This window comes from Schistocerca piceifrons, chromosome 7 (assembly GCF_021461385.2).
Source record: "Schistocerca piceifrons isolate TAMUIC-IGC-003096 chromosome 7, iqSchPice1.1, whole genome shotgun sequence".
In the NCBI taxonomy this organism is placed as follows: Eukaryota; Metazoa; Arthropoda; class Insecta; order Orthoptera; family Acrididae; genus Schistocerca; species Schistocerca piceifrons.
In genome coordinates this window covers 21,696,553-21,711,025 of record NC_060144.1, presented here as the reverse complement: position 1 = coordinate 21,711,025, position 14,473 = coordinate 21,696,553, and the positions used below count along the sequence as shown (strand labels likewise).

At 45.4% G+C, this 14,473-nt stretch overlaps 1 protein-coding gene across 1 annotated transcript in view; it reads left to right on the top strand.

The window, feature by feature from the left end:
* The first annotated feature begins 6,917 nt into the window (after window positions 1–6,917).
* Window positions 6,918–14,473, top strand: part of LOC124805392 (myrosinase 1-like) — a 246,463-nt gene continuing 238,907 nt past the window's right edge. The window contains exon 1 of the mRNA XM_047265954.1: window positions 6,918–7,053. Coding sequence (XP_047121910.1) covers window positions 6,918–7,053 — 136 coding nt within the window. The remainder of the gene's footprint in view (window positions 7,054–14,473) is intronic.

Genomic DNA, 14,473 nt, shown 5'->3' with positions numbered 1-14,473 from the left:
TCTACAATTCTTTCGCCAGTACTCGGGCTTCATGGAATCTGATAGTTTGTCCACAGTCACGGTGGTGTTCCGCTATCGCAGATTTATCATGTTGTGGAAATCGTACGTAGCGTTCGTGTTCTGCTGCTCGTAACCTGACAGATCTCCCTGTTTCTCCTATGTAGGTAGCTCCGCACTCACACCGTAGGCTGTAAACACCTGCAGTGTTAAGATTGGCCGGCCGGAGTGGCCGAGCGGTTCTAGGCGCGCAGTCCGGAACTGTGCGACTGCTACGGTCGCAGGTTCGAATCCTGCCTCGGGCATGGATGTGTGTGATGTCCTTAGGTTAGTTAGGTTTAAGTAGTTCTAAGTTCTAGGGGACTAATAACCACAGCAGTTGAGTCCCATAGTGCTCAGAGCCATTTGAACCATTTGTTAAGATTGTTGAGTACATCCTTGGTGGAACCTATCATTTCGTGGATCCTGTCACTGCTTCGAAAAATCGGTTTGAAACCTGGTCGGCGGAGGACGTTGCCTAGCCGTTCACTAACGCCTTTTACATATGGTAAGTGACCAGTGGAAGCTTCTCTTCTTTGCCTTCTTCTCGTCTTCTTCTCCCTTTGGTTTTAGCTACCTTTCTTATGATGTTGTCATCATAGCCGTTGGCGCGAAACGTGTGTTGTAGCTCCTATAACTCTTCTTTGATGTTATTTTCATCGCTTATCCGGTAGGCTCGGGCAGTCAACGTATGCAGAACAGAATACTTTTGAGCTGGGTGATGGGGGCTCTCCGCGTGCAGGTAGCGATTAGTGTGCGTTGGTTTCCGGTACACTTTGTGTCCCAGTTTACCTTCGGCAGCTCTGTATACTTCCACATCCAGAAATGGCAAGGTACCATAGTTTTCAGTCTTATGTGTGAACTTTATATTTTTGTACAGCCTATTTAAGTGCTGGAGGAAGTTTCACAATTCCACTTCACCGTGAGGCCAGATAACGAATATGTCGTCCGCATATCGTAGCCAACAACTGAGCCGTAACTATTACCGATTTGTGAATAGCCCTGTAAGATTCATGGTGTCTCAAAAAGAATACCTGTTTTATGTCTTGTGCCCGTCGTTGATACATATACACATGGTTATCTGTGAACTTAAACAAGAAGTTATCTCTCCCTCGTGTGGATATGAAGCTATGAGCTCACAGTGAGCGTTCATCGTTGCATCGACATACATCTAACGAATTACAGATTGCGCCCATCTTCCACATGACTGCAGATTTGTAGTACATACGTGGTTGCAACAAATGCTGCTCTAGTAAGATACGCATCTCAAGCACTTTGGAGAAACCGTGGTTCAAAATTTTTGGGGCCTGTTGAGTAACAATGGGAACGCCAGCCATTATTTTGTGGCGTTAGCGCACACGATCAAAAATTTCCTGAAGCGACTGCAGGCAGTCTCTATATTTTCACAGGGCCAAAGAGAAATATTGGCTAAATGGTTCAACTGGCTGTGAGCACTATGGAACATAACATCGGAGGTCATCAGTCTCCTAGAACTTAGAACTACTTAAACCTAACTAACCTTACGACATCACACACATCCATGCCCGAGGCAGGATTCGAACCTGCGACCGTAGCGGACGCGTGGTTCCAGACTGAAGCGCCTAGAACCGCTCGACCACACCGGCCAGCAGAGAAATATTATCTCGTAAAGACTGTCGCTCTGTTTTACTGCATTATTTATCAGTTCTGGTATTCATATGTTGAGATACACATGATGTTACCAAAAATTGCTTTTGTGCGATCAGTGTTTTTGAATGTTAACGAGGTGTGCTTTTCGGTATCATTATTAAAAGTCGAAGTTGCTGGTCATAAATTAGAACTATGATCGCAATTGTTTTATTGTTCTCATCTGAAGGCAGATGATTTTTATAGTATGGTTGTTCAAATGGCTCTGAGCACTATGGGACTTAACATCTGAGGTCATCAGTCTCCTAGAACTTAGAACTACTTAAACCTAACTAACCTAAGGACATCACACACATCCATGCCCGAGGCAGGATTCGAACCTGCGACCATAGCGGTGGCGCGGTTCCAGACTGAATCGCCTAGAACCGCTCGGCCGGCAGTATGGTTGTTGACAGCCGTCTAGCCGACTGCGCTTTAGGCGCTGTTCGCAGGCTGTCGCTTTCGAGCAGTGTTGAACAGTGCTATGACCAGTGGAAGCTACTGTCGTCCGACCATGGATGTGGGTTCTTTGAGTGTTCTGGGGGAAGGCTCATCAAACTAAAACACATAAAATGTTAGTTCACCTTGTTACATTGATGAATACAAGATTTACTTAACTTTGCCACAGTTACTCGCCAGAGGATTGTGTGACAATTTACAAGTTTCATTGAGTGTGAAAGCATCACCTGTTACACAGATTAACAAAGTGTTCTCTTGCAGTACAAAATGCAACATTTACAAAAGTACATCTCTTCGGAAACTTCAGCTGCCAGTGCCCTACACGATGATGTTGACTGCTGAAGCTGAGGTGACGTACTGGGGCAGAGCTCCTCCATGCTCAGCTGTTGCTGAGGTGGGCGCTGCGGTCCTCTCCAGCTCCTCCCACACGTCGTTGCGGACAGCAACAAGTCCTCGCTAACCTCCGTGGTATCGGTATGCGTTGCCAGCTTTTGTTGTGGCACCGCGATCTCTGGACGATACCACAAACAGAAGCGCAAGACTTCGAAACGCTATTTCTAGAAAACTAATGGGAAGCTATCGTTCTAGAGCAGCATTTGTTACATCTATGTATCTGCTAAAATCGTGCGAAAGATGAGCAAAACCTTTCCGCATCCTAGCGCCGTAGCGACTGAGAGGCTGCCCTCTATTGTAGCCATGCCAGCAGCCCATAGCCCACGCGCGGATTGAAGTCCCACAGGCTTTACTGTCACCTATTAGGTTTACGATTCCATTGCCCGCAAATGCGCAACATTCATTCTGCTCTGCGTCTACATTTGGCGGTGGTTTTATCCATGCAGCTATCCTACGCTGAGGGAATGGTAGAGGTGGTTCACAAAGTAAAACGGTTCGGTGTCAGTCTGTTTGAATCATTCTGATCCATCATAACAAATATAATGTATTGCGATTACATAGAAAGAAGTATCCTTTATTGTATGATTATATGATAGCGGAACAAACACTGGTAGCAGTTACTTCTGTAAAATATCTGGGAGTGCGCGTACGGAACGATTTGAAGTGGAATGATGGTATAAAATTAATTGTTGGTAAGGCGGGTGCCAGATTGAGATTCATTGGGAGAGTCCTTAGAAAATGTAGTCCATCAACAAAGGAGGTGGCTTACAAAACACTCGTTCGACCTATACTTGAGTATTGCTCATGAGTGTGGCGTCCGTACCAGGTCGGGTTCAAAAAATGGTTCAAATGGCTCTGAGCACTATGGGACTCAACGTCTTAGGTCATAAGTCCCCTAGAACTTAGAACTACTTAAATCTAACTAACCTAAGGACATCACACACACCCATGCCCGAGGCAGCATTCGAACCTGCGACCGTAGCAGTCCCGCGGGTCCGGACTGCAGCGCCAGAACCGCTAGACCACCGCGGCCGGCCAGGTCGGGTTGACAGAGGAGATAGAGAGGATCCAAAGAAGAGCGGAGCGTTTCGTCACAGGGTTATTTGGTAAGCGTGATAGCGTTACGGAGATGTTCAGAAAACTCAAGTGGCGGACTCTGCAAGAGAGGCGCTCTGCATCGCGGTGTAGCTTGCTGTCCAGGTTTCGAGAGGGTGCGTTTCTGGATAAGGTTACGAATATATTGCTCCCCCCTACTTAAACCTCCCGAGGAGATCAAGAACGTAAAATTAGAGAAAATCGAGCTCGCACGGAGGCTTTCTGGCAGTCGTTCTTCTCGCCAACCGTACAGGAATGGGAGGTAATGACAGTGGCACGTAAATTGCCCTCAGCCACACACCGTTGGGTGGATTGTGGAGTATAAATGTAGATGTAGATGTAGATGTAGAACAAGAGACGTAGTGTCCGTAGTGGTCTACTGGGTAGATCAGCAAACTCAGACACTGGAGGTACCGGGTTCATTTCCAGGTAGGAGTGGGGAATTTTCCTCGTTCCAGTCCCTCCAGCAAGGCCCAGGTCCACTTAGCCTGCTAACAAATTTGTACCTGGAATCCGTCCCGGGTGTGGAAGGTCGCTGGGGCCACGGACTCGCCGGCCAGCCACTCCTACTGGCGCGGCGAGTGGCGGGCTGCACTCCACCTGCCCTTTAGAGCACCAGACTTCACCTTTACCTAATAAGCAAGCGAGTTTTCACACTACGAGAAAGAAACGTTTGCCAAAATTTCCTAACGTTACTCCTCGTCTGCGTTGCACAGTAAAACTGATAGCCACTACTGGCCATTAAAATTGTTACACTACGAAGATGACGTGCTACAGACGCGAAATTTAACCGGCAGGAAGAAGATGCTGTGATATGGAAATAATAAGCTTTTCAGAGCATTCACATAAGATTGGGGCCTGTGGCGACACCTACAACGTGCTGACATGAGGAAAGTTTCCAACCGATTTCTCATACACAAACAGCAGTTGACCGGCATTGCCTGGAGAAACGTTGTTGTGATGCCTCGTGTAAGGAGGAGAAATGCGTACCATCACGTTTCTGACTTTGATAAAGGTCGGACTGTAGCCTATCGCGATTGCGGTTTATCGTATCGCGACACTACTGCTCGCGTTGGTCGAGGTCCAATGACTGTTAGCAGAATATGGAATCGGTGGGTTCAGGAGGGTAATACGGAGAGCTGCGCTGGATCGCAACGGCCTCGTATCACTAGCAGTCGAGATGACACGCATCTTATCCGCAAGGCTGTAACGGATCGTGCAGCCACGTCTCGGTCCCTGAGTCAACAGAAGGGGACGTTTACAAGACAACAACCATCTGCACGAACAGTTGGACGACGTTTGCAGCAGTATGGACTATCAGCTCGGAGACCATGGCTGCGGTTACCCTTGACGCTGCATCACAGACTGAGCGCCTGCGATGGTGTACTCAACGACGAACCTGGGTGCACGAATGGCAAAACGTCATTTTTTCGGATGAATGCAGGTTCTGTTTACAGCATCATGATGGTTGCATCCGTGTTTGCCGACATCGCGGTGAACGCACATTGGAAGCGTGTATTCCATCGCCATACTGGCGTATCACCCGGCGTGATGGTATGGGGTTCCATTGGTTACACGTCTCGGTCACCTCTTGTTCGCATTGACGGAACTTTGAACAGTGGACGTTACATTTCAGATGTGTTACGACCCGTGGCTCTACCCTTCATTCGATCCCTGCGAAACCCTACATTTCAGCAGGATAATGCACGACCGTATGTTGCAGGTCCTGTATGGGCCTTTCTGGATAACCTGCCCTGATCAGCAAATTCTCGAGATCTCTCACCAATTGTAAACGTCTAGTCAATGGTGGCCGAGCAACTGGCTCGTCACAATATGCCAGTTACTACTCTTGATGAGCTGTGGTATCGTGTTGAAGCTGCATGGGCAGCTGTACCTGTACCCGCCATCCAAGCTCTGTTTGACTCAATGCCCAGGCGTATCAAGGCCGTTGTTACGGCCAGAGGTGGTTGTTCGGGGTACTGATTTCTGAGGATCTATGCACCCAAATTGCGTGAAAATGTAATCACATGTCGGTTCTAGTATAATATATTTGTCCAATGAATACCCGTTTATCATCTGGATTTCTTCTTGGTGTAGCAATTTTAATGGCCAGTAGTATAAGTATGTAAATTTTTTAAGGTTTGCTCGGTGAAGAGTTTTCCTACGCATGAGCCAAATGTCTAGAATCTCTGAGAAGTGGCAGATACGTGACACAAAGACCTCATCTTGTTAAGGTACCGAAATCTAACGCACATTGAGAGCGCCACATCAGAAGACAGAAATAGATAAGATTACACTCATAAGGAAAGACTTGTCAGTCATTAACGAAACGGAGTACAAAGTTCACTCGAAGAAATTTTAAATGTCTCGAAACTGCGGACTTCAAACCCTTTTAGGTTGCAGTTATATCCATTGTCTACGTGCCATTAGGCAGTACTTGTGCGTCTCTGGAGCGGAATTTTTAACCTCCTTATATATGATATATATGACTAGTACATTTTTGTGTCCATTTTTGTAATGGATACAGAGTTGATGATGCTACAACTGTTTAGGCCCAAAGATAATATGGTTTTACGAACTTTCGGACCTGAACAACGCCACAGAATTGCTTAGGCTTGGAAATAATTGAGGTTTAGCCTCTTATTCTGTATCTATTCCCATAATACGCTTGAGTGCGTATCTACTTTTCCTGTAGCCGTTCTCAAACTGATTTTTCGTTCACTCTGAAATGTGACTGGAAGACGTCAGAAGATGCGCATTATTTGAGGTAGAAAGGAAAGAGTCTGCCTGTCATCATATTTACTTTGTATGTAATTATAGTTACACGACTTAGGAAGGGGGTCAGGCTGAAGAGAAACACTTCTGTGGCATTTGCATAAGAAATTACTTTACAAATCTTGGAAAGTAAAATTAAGTAGTCAACTGTACCAAAGGCTTTGCAGAAATCTCAGATATACATCCTATTCTGCACTTGCATCTATATCTGTAACAGCATTGACCACGGTCACTTTCCCGATCTATAAGCGCTTTTCCTGCTTCGCTGTACTGGTTTTTGCCCTCTTTCCGTCCTTGGTAATCGACAAATCACACCTCACCACTTACCGAAAATCTTTTCAAAAGCGAGAACGACTTGATATCGCTATTGCCAGATTAGAATCAGCGATAACCTTGTTTGTCCACCGCATAAAGACGCTGAGTAATATTGTGAAGTATCACAGAACGTATATATACGGAATCCAATTACCGCGTTTAATTGTTGTCCGTACACAATGCTGACGCCGATTCTGTTGGCAGCCCTGCTCAGTGTCGCTACGGCACAAACAGCTGTTAACCAGTTCCCGGAAGGTTTCCTTTTGGGGACCGCCACGGCGTCCTACCAGATCGAGGGAGCGTGGAATGAGGATGGTGAGTTCATGCCAGCAAAACCATCTGCTCTGTTCGCAGAGGTTCAAAGTGTATTGCGCGCATTTTCTAACAACGTATCTATGGTAACTAATTTGCGTCATCTGAACTTTTCTTCTGAAATACAGTGCTTACTTTAAGTACAGCATACACTACTGGCCATTGAAATTGCTACACCACGAAGATGACGTGCTACAGACGCGAAATATAACCGACAGGAAGAAGATGCTGTGATATGCAAATGATTAGCTTTTCAGAGCATTCACACAAGGTTGGCGCCGGTGGCGACGCCTACAACGTGCTGACATGAGGAAAGTTACCAACCGATTCCTCATACACAAACAGCAGTTGACCGGCGTTGCCTGGTGAAACGTTGTTGTCATGCCTCGTGTAAGGAGGAGAAATGCGTACCATCACGTTTCCGACTTTGATAAACTTCGGGTTGTAGCCTATCGCGATTGCGTTTTATCGTATCGCGACATTGCTGCCACTTCTCGATCCCTGAGTGAACAGATGGGGACGTTTTCAAGAGAACAACCATCTGCACGAACAGTTCGACGACGTTTGCAGCAGCATGAACTATCAGCTCGGAGACCATGGCTGCGGTTACCCTTGACGCTGCATCACAGACAGGACCGCCTGCGATGATGTACTCAACGACGAACCTGGGTGCAAGAATGGCAAAACGTCATTTCTTCGGATGAATGCATGTTCTATTTTACAGCACCACGATGGTCGCATCCGTGTTTGGCGACATCGCGGTGAACGCACATTGGAAGCGTGTATCCGTCATCGCCATACTGGCGTAACACCCGGCGTTATGGTATGGGGTGCCACTAGTTACGCATCTCGGTCACCTCTTGTTCGCATTGACGGCACTTTGAACAGTGGACGTTACATTTAATATGTGGCTCTACCCTTCATTCGATCCCTACGAAACCCTGCATTTCAGCACGATAATGCACGACCGCATGTTGCAGGTCCTGTATGGGCCTTTCTGGATAATCTGCCCTGGCCAGCAAATTCTCCAGATCTCTCACCAATTGAAAACATCTGGTCAATGGTGGCCGAGCAACTGGCTCGTCACAAAACGCCAGTCACTACTCTTGATGAACTGTGGTATCGTGTTGAAGCTGCATGGGCAGCTGTACCTGTACACGCCATCCAAGCTCTGTTTGACTCAATGCCCAGGCGTATCAATGCCGTTATTATGGCCAGAGGTGGTTGTTCTGGGTACTGATTTCTCAGGTTCTATGCACACAAATTGCGTGAAAATGTAATCACATGTCAGTTCTAGTATAATATATTTGTCCAATGAATACCCGTTTGTTGTTGTTGTGGTCTTCAGTACTGAGACTGGTTTGATTCAGCTCTCCATGCTACTCTATCCTGTGCAAGTTTCTTCATCTCCCAGTAGCTACTGCAACCCACATCCTTCTGAATCTGCTTAGTGTATTCATCTCTTGGTCTCCCTCTACGATTTTTACCCTCCACGCTGCCCTCCAATGCTAAATTTGTGATCCCTTGATGCCTCAGAACATGTCCCACCAACCGGTCCCTTCTTCTCGTCAAGTTGTGTCACAAACTCCTCTTCTCCCCAATTCTATTCAATACCTCCTCATTAGTTATGTGATCTACCCATCTAATCTTCAGCATTCTTCTGTAGCACCACATTTCGAAAGCTTCTATTCTCTTCCTGTCCAAACTATTTATCGTCCATGTTTCACTTCCATACGCGGCTAAACTCCAAACAAATATTTTCAGAAACGACTTCCTGACACTTAAATCTATACTCGATGTTAACAAATTCCTCTTCTTTCTGAAGAATACCCGTTTATCATCTGCATTTCTTCTTGGTATAGCAATTTTAGTGCCCAGTAGTGTAATATGCAATCTCAGAATTCAAATCGCAGGTTATTTGTACGGACTACTTGTTCTACAAGTACCTTAGTTAAGATTCTTTCCTACCCATGTGTCTTATTTCCGTATCATTTGAATTCTTGTCTAAATTGTGGTTATCAGAAGCGTGCGCTTTCCCAAATTAGTAATAATCGATTAGAAACATGCAACAGATGGCATCAACGAACGAACTTGGCATACAATCACAGTCAGACAACACAGTCTTGAAAAATATGAATCTAGGTGACAAAATTGGCTTGGAATCAAATCCTATAACTGCAGAATGAATTTTCTCTCTTCAGCGAAGTGTACACTGGTTTGAAACTCTCTGGCAGATTAAATTTGTGTGCCGGGCGACGGGGTCTCGAACTAGGGACATCTGCCTGTGCTCTCCTATACTACAAATTTCACCTAAGTTCCCCTGCACAACTTGCGATGCTACCGCACCAAATATGAAGGATGCTGCGGAGAAACGGCTTAGCCACTGCGAGGTGAACAATGAAGTTTGTACAGTGAAAGGGAGGCGCCGGCGGAACTAAAGCTGTGAGCGCCGCATGGGCAGATCCGTCGGTGGAGCGCTTCTCCAGAATACGCCAAGTGGCCACGTTCGAGTCCCGGTTCGGCGCATACTTTTAATCATCCAACAAAAAGTACAAATGTGTACACAATACTATTACGTAAACTTTCTTACTGCATTTTCACTTTATCAGTTAAATTTTCATTCTTAAATATTGATTTTTCTTTCTTAAAGTACTTGTCATCTAGTTTCCCTGAACTGCAACCTGACAAGTTTTTAACAGAAAACAAAAATCGTATTCTTCCACATGACTTAACAATGAGTGAATAAAACTATAGTAACGAAACCAGAATGTATGTAATTTTATATAAATGTTTCTAATACACAGATTTCCTGGACATACGACAAATTGTCTCACAGTACATATTTATGTTGATCGATGTGTGCTTTACGTATAGGGTCTGTCTCCATACTTAATAACAAGGTTCATGATATATTCTTCACTGTTATTATCTATTTTTAAAGGTTCAGTTTATCTTTTCCACTCTTTCCCATTTTCTGTTTCCCCAATAATTTGAAAGGCCAAAAGCTGGGTCGTAATTAAATAAACAACAATACAGTCAAATGGCGGTGTGTTTATTTAAAAATTATTTTATGACTGTCAGATTAAAACCGTGTGCCGGGCCGAAACTCGAACTCGGAACCTTTGCATTTCACGGGCAAGTGCTCTACCATCTGACCTACCCAAGCACTACTCACACCCCGTCCTCACAGCTTTACTTCTGAGTGAAAATCTCATTCTGGAAACATCCCCGAGGCTGTGGCTAAGCCATGTCTCCGCAATATCCTTTCTTTCAGGAGTGCTAGTCCTGCAAGGATCGCAGGAGGGCTTCTGTAAAGTTTGGAAGGTAGGAGACGTGGTACTGGCAGAAGTAGAGCTGTGAGGATGGGGCGCGAGTTGTGCTTGAGTATCTCAGATGGTGGAGCACTTGCCCGCGAAAGACAAAGGTCCCGAGTTCGAGTCTCGATTGGGCACACAGTTTTAATCTACAAGGAAGTTTCATATCAACGCACATTCCGCTGCAGAGTGAAAATCTCATTCTATTGTATGACTGCTGTTCAGCAACATCAAAAATTTTATAATAAGAGATTGCGTGGATGTACAGTCACATCCTCTCACTACATGGACTGCATGGGACTGCTGCGTACTGTGGCACCAAGTAGCATTACCGCAGCCGACTACGTGATAGTAACCTAGCTCATGTGATAACAACCCAAGCTGGAGCGAGTGCGTATGTTTCCGGCTCAGCTGTATCGGTATCGTTGATCTTGTTGCTTTTTTGGGTGTACGGGCGCTCAGCTGACAGCTTATGAGCGCCCTAACAAATATTAAAGAAACGACTATGGGTAAAAGGGCTAAAAACGTTGGCGCACTGAGTCACTCCCATGTCACTCGCGTCGAGCCACACAATCACTCCACACCACAGGTCGTAAAACAAAGGAGAAATAGTGAACGGTGCTACAGCAGAGATAAAAACAGAAGTAAAGCGACAGAGGAGCTAAAACATCAGCGGACATCTCCGTGAAACGTTTGGAAAGAAGCTGGACAGATCGTAGAACTTTGAAACTCTAACCACATTCGTTTCAATGTCACTGACAAGAGATGGTATGTCTGCCAGCAAACCTGCCGCTGCCCTCTAGTCTGAAAATAAAGCACAGTCCACTAAAATGTGATGCGCAGAGACCTGTAGGCCGCAAGCTGCATGCACTGGAGAGCCCTGTCGCCAGAGCAAGAAGAAATGTCAGAGGACTGCGGCCTGCGCGAAGACGAGTAGGGAGGACCTCATCCCGTCTTCGTGGCTGAGAGGTACGCCACAGCTGCGTAGTCAGCTTCACGGGGCACAGCTTTTGATCCGTCACTACCAGCCAATCTCCCACCCAGCGGCACATGACTCTGTACCTCAACAGCGAAGTGATACCATGCAGAGGGATAGGACACTGAAATAACTATCGCGACTGCCTCCTTGGTTGTTACATCCATCCTTTCATTCCCCACAATACTCGTGTGCCCTGATACATATCAGACGGACACCGCCTCCCCCAGCAGTTGTATTTGGAGGAGGACCTCTTCAATATTATGGACTATTTTATCTTCTGAGCACAAGCATTGTAGAGAGTGACGGGCACTCAGAGAAATTTAGCGTTTGAGGCACGTCTCAGCTGCTGCAATGCCCGCAAGATGTTGAGGACACGATAATGGAAACAGGCAGACCAACGGAGTATGTTTCGTTCCTTCCGTAAACTACACAGCTGTGGAGTTCTGGTGCTCAGTTATTATGCCATAAAATAACCTTTAAGAAACGCAAGAGTGCAATGTCTCCGGGTTTTTTTTTTTTTTTTTTTTTTGTCATCAGTCTATTGACTGGTTTGATGCGGCCCTCCACGAATTCCTTTCCTGTGCTAACCTCTTCATCTCAGAGTAGCAATCGCAACCTACGTCCTCAAATATTTGCTTGTATTCCAATCTCTGTCTTCCTCTACAGTTTTTGCCCCCTACAGCTCCCTCTAGTACCATGGAAGTCATTCCCTCATGTCTTAGCAGATGTCCTATCATCCTGTCCCTTCTCCTTATCAGTGTTTTCCACATATTCCTTTCCTCTCCGATTCTGCGTAGAACCTCCTCATTCCTTACCTTATCAGTCCACCTAATTTTCAACATTCGTCTATAGCACCACATCTCAAATGCTTCGATTCTCTTCTGTTCCGGTTTTCCCACAGTCCATGTTTCACTACCATACAATGCTGTACTCCAGACGTACATCCTCAGAAATTTCTTCCTCAAATTAAGGACGGTATTTGATATTAGTAGATTCTCTTGGCCAGAAACGCCTTTTTTGCCATAGCGAGTCTGCTTTTGATGTCCTCCTTGCTCCGTCCGTCATTGGTTATTTTACTGCCTAGGTAGCAGAATTCCTTAACTTCATTGACTTCGTGACCATCAATCCTGATGTTTAGTTTCTCGCTGTTCTCATGTCTACTACTTCTCGTTACCTTCGTATTTCTCCGATTTACTCTCAAACCATACTGCGTACTCATTAGACTGTTCACTCCGTTCAGCAGATCATTTAATTCTTCTTCACTTTCACTCAGGATAGCAATGTCATCAGCGAATCGTATCATTGATATCCTTTCATCTTGTATTTTAATTCCACTCCTGAACCATTCTTTTATTTCCATCATTGCTTCCTCGATGTACAGATTGAAGAGTAGGGGCGAAAGGCTACAGCCTCGTCTTACACCCTTCTTAATACGAGCACTTCGTTCTTGATCGTCCACTCTTATTATTCCCTCTTGGTTGTTGTACATATTGTATATGACCCGTCTCTCCCTATAGCTTACCCCTACTTTTTTCAGAATCTCAAACAGCTTCCACCATTTTATATTGTCGAACGCTTTTTCCAGGTCGACAAATCCTTGATTTTTCTTTAGCCTTGCTTCCATTATTAGCCGTAACGTCATAATTGCCTCTCTCGTCCCTTTACTTTTCCTAAAGCCAAATTTACCGTCACCTAGCGCATTCTCAATTTTCTTTTCCATTCTTCTGTATATTATTCTTGTAAGCAGCTTCGATGCATGAGCTGTTAAGCTGATTGTGCGATAATTCTCGCACTTGTCAGCTCTTGCCGTCTTCGGAATTGTGTGGATGATGCTTTTCCGAAAGTCAGATGGTATGTCGCCAGACTCATATATTCTACACACCAAAGTGAATAGTCGTTTTGTTGCCACTTCCCCCAATGATTTTAGAAATTCTGATGAAATGTTATCTATCCCTTCTGCCTTATTTGACCGTAAGTCCTCAAAAGCTCTTTTAAATTCCGATTCTAATACTAGATCCCCTATCTCTTCTAAATCGACTCCTGTTTCTTCTTCTATCACATCAGACAAATCTTCACCCTCATAGAGGCTTTCAATGTATTCTTTCCACCTATCTGCTCTCTCCTCTGCATTTAACAGTGGAATTCCCGTTGCACTCTTAATGTTACCACCGTTGCTTTTAATGTCACCAAAGGTTGTTTTGACTTTCCTGTATGCTGAGTCTGTCCTTCCGACAATCATATCTTTTTCGATGTCTTCTCATTTTTCCTGCAGCCATTTCGTCTTAGCTTCCCTGCGCTTCCTATTTATTTCATTCCTCAGCGACTTGTATTTCTGTATTCCTGATTTTCCCGGAACATGTTTGGACTTCCTCCTTTCATCAATCAACTGAAGTATTTCTTCTGTTACCCATGGTTTCTTCGCAGCTACCTTCTTTGTACCTATTTTTCCCTTCCCAACTTTTGTGATGTACTGCATGAAATCCAAAATTACTCTGGGGCTCTGCAGTAACCGTGGTGGCAGGCAGTTACAACATTGGATTTGGGGTTGTCCATGTTGCACACCAAGTGACTCTAGTACATGTTGCTCGTGGACCCCAAATGGCGTTGTTGCTCGTGGACGATTGGAGAACAGCCGTTCCAGAGGTGGACGAGGAACAGGGCGGTATACAGGTGAAGTCCGAGCTATGAGGAACCTACATGCCTGAAGCACTATCAGGCGCCTCCACAGGATGGTGAATGGTGGCTCCCCTGCCTCTGCACAGAGACCATGGATGGGGCTGATCCTGTAAGAACTGGTGGTCAGCCTAATCTCCTCATGATGGATAGCGTCAATAATCTTTGCATAGGAAGGCGTTGCTGACCCGTACACTGTGCACCCATAGTCTGGTTGCAAACACGTGAAAGCCCTATACAACTGGAGCAGATGTGCCCTGTCTGCTCGCCAAGAGCTATAGCCAAGGCACTCTATGATATTGAGTGCCTTCTGTGTTCTGGCTTACAGGTCTCGGAGGTGTACTGCACTAAATCCACAATAGGTCGGAGTAGGAAACGAGGCCCAGCGACCACGCTGAGTGTAGAATGGTATCTTTCACACGAAAGTCAGGTAAATTAAAAATACGACGGGAATAAT